Source organism: Chiloscyllium plagiosum, chromosome 28 (assembly GCF_004010195.1).
Source record: "Chiloscyllium plagiosum isolate BGI_BamShark_2017 chromosome 28, ASM401019v2, whole genome shotgun sequence".
NCBI classification, from domain to species: Eukaryota; Metazoa; Chordata; class Chondrichthyes; order Orectolobiformes; family Hemiscylliidae; genus Chiloscyllium; species Chiloscyllium plagiosum.
The window spans coordinates 26,939,408-26,941,478 of NC_057737.1; the positions used below are offsets into that span (position 1 = coordinate 26,939,408).

At 48.5% G+C, this 2,071-nt stretch overlaps 1 protein-coding gene across 1 annotated transcript in view; it reads left to right on the plus strand.

Moving 5' to 3' along the window:
* The window catches only part of ca4a (carbonic anhydrase IV a), a 39,155-nt gene that overhangs the window by 24,560 nt on the left and 12,524 nt on the right, over nt 1-2,071 (plus strand). The window contains exon 6 of the mRNA XM_043718573.1: nt 525-591. Coding sequence (XP_043574508.1) covers nt 525-591 — 67 coding nt within the window. The remainder of the gene's footprint in view (nt 1-524; nt 592-2,071) is intronic.

Here is a 2,071-nt window from a genome sequence, read left to right on the forward strand (position 1 = left end):
TCTGTCTTCTTCCAGCCTGCCAATTCCTAATCCAAACCTCCAACTCACCCTCAGTGCCATACCTCCGTATTTTCTGCAGTTGTCTACCATGGGGAACCTTATCAAACGCCTTACTAAAATCCATATACACAACATCTACCGCTTTCCCCTCGTCCACCTCCTTAGTCACCTTCTCAAAGAATTCAATAAGGTTTGTGAGGCACGACCTGCCCTTCACAAAACCATGCTGACTATCCTTGATCACATTATTCCTATCCAGATGTTCATAAATCCTATCCCTTACAATTCTCTCTAAGATTTTGCCCACAACAGAAGTGAGACTTACCGGCCTGTAGTTACTCGGGTTATCCCTACCCCCCTTCTTGAACAAGGGAACCACATTTGCTAGCCTCCAATCTTCTGGCACTACTCCAGGACTGCTTCCCCTGCACATCCCACACCAACCTCTTCTTTTAATAGTGTGCCTTAGATTTTTTTTTCCTTTTCATGATGGCTTAGGTTTTTTTTTCTCTGTTGTCCGACAGGAATCAAATGAAAATAATGAAGGAATTAATGTCATCATCCAAGCACTGAAATCTATTTCAACATCTGGTAAGTACTAAAACCAGCATAAACATTTCAGCTATTTCTCTCTCTATTTCTATTTCACAATCCCTCCAATTACCTCTTGTTTTTTGCTTTGATTTTAGCAACCCCAAATTATTTCTGGCTCTGATTTTTCATTCACTTGTTGACTCTCATTCTTGATATTCTTGTGGGTGGCACGGTGGCACAGTGGGCGGCACGGTGGCACAGTGGTTAGCACTGCTGCCTCACAGCGCCAGAGACCCGGGTTCATTTCCCGCCTCAGGCAACTGACTGTGTGGAGTTTGCACATTCTCCCCGTGTCTGCGTGGGTTTCCTCCGGGTGCTCCGGTTTCCTCCCACAGTCCAAAGATGTGCAGGCCAGGTGAATTGGCCATGCTAAATTGTCCGTAGTGTTAGGTTAGGGGTATGGGTGGGTTGCGCTTCGGCGGGTTGGTGTGGACTTGTTGGGCTGAAGGGCCTGTTTCCACACTGTTTCCTCTCCGATCTATCTGGCTGGAATTCTGTGAAAATGGCACCAATTTTGCTGCTGTACCAAAGGTGGGGACTACCTTTAGTTACCTAAAATACCTTCAGTGGTGGTTAGATCCAGTACTGCATTTTGCTGACAGCAGCCATTTAAGTGAGTGCTAATTGGACTGCCATCCTATTGTTGGTTGGTCCTTGTTTCCAAATAACCTGCCTTGGAGCTTCCAGTGCAGCTTTGATCATTTATTGGATGAGCTTACCAAAGGAGATCCTCTTTGGACAGTCTAGAGGGAGCTCCACCTTTCCTTTTGCTTCTTACGGTTAAGATACTGCCCTGTGTGCATGGACTCACAAACGTAACAAAGAGCTGATGAACTGATTGCCCCAGCCTATTCAGCCTCTCCCTATAACTCAAATCTTCCAACCCTGGCAACATCCTTGTTAATCATTTCTGAACCATTTCAGGTTTCACAACATCCTTCTGATAGTAAGGAGACCAGAATTGAGCGCAATATTCCAAATGTGGCCCAATCACTGTCCTGTACAGCCTCAGCATGGCCTCAAAACGCCATCCCATATTCCCAATTCCTTCGTCTCCGCTGCATCTGCTCCCAGTCCCAATTCCTTCGACTCTGCCGTATCTGCTCCCAGGAGGACCAGTTTCAAAAATGCACAACCCAGATGGCCTCCTTATTCAAGGACCGCAATTTCCCCCCAATGTGGTCGACGATGCCCTCCACCGCATCTCTTCCAGACGTGGTCGACGATGCCCTCCACCGCAACTCCTCCACTTCCCGCTCCTCCGCCCTTGAGCTCCACCCCTCCAACCGCCACCAGGACAGAACCCCACTGGTCCTCACCTACCACCCCACCAACCTCCATGTACAGCGTATCATCCGCCGTCATTTCCGCCACCTCCAAACGGACCCCACCACCAGGGATATATTTCCCTCCACTCCCCTATCAGCATTCCGAAAAGACCACTCCCTCCGTGACTCCCTCGTCAGGTCCACACCCC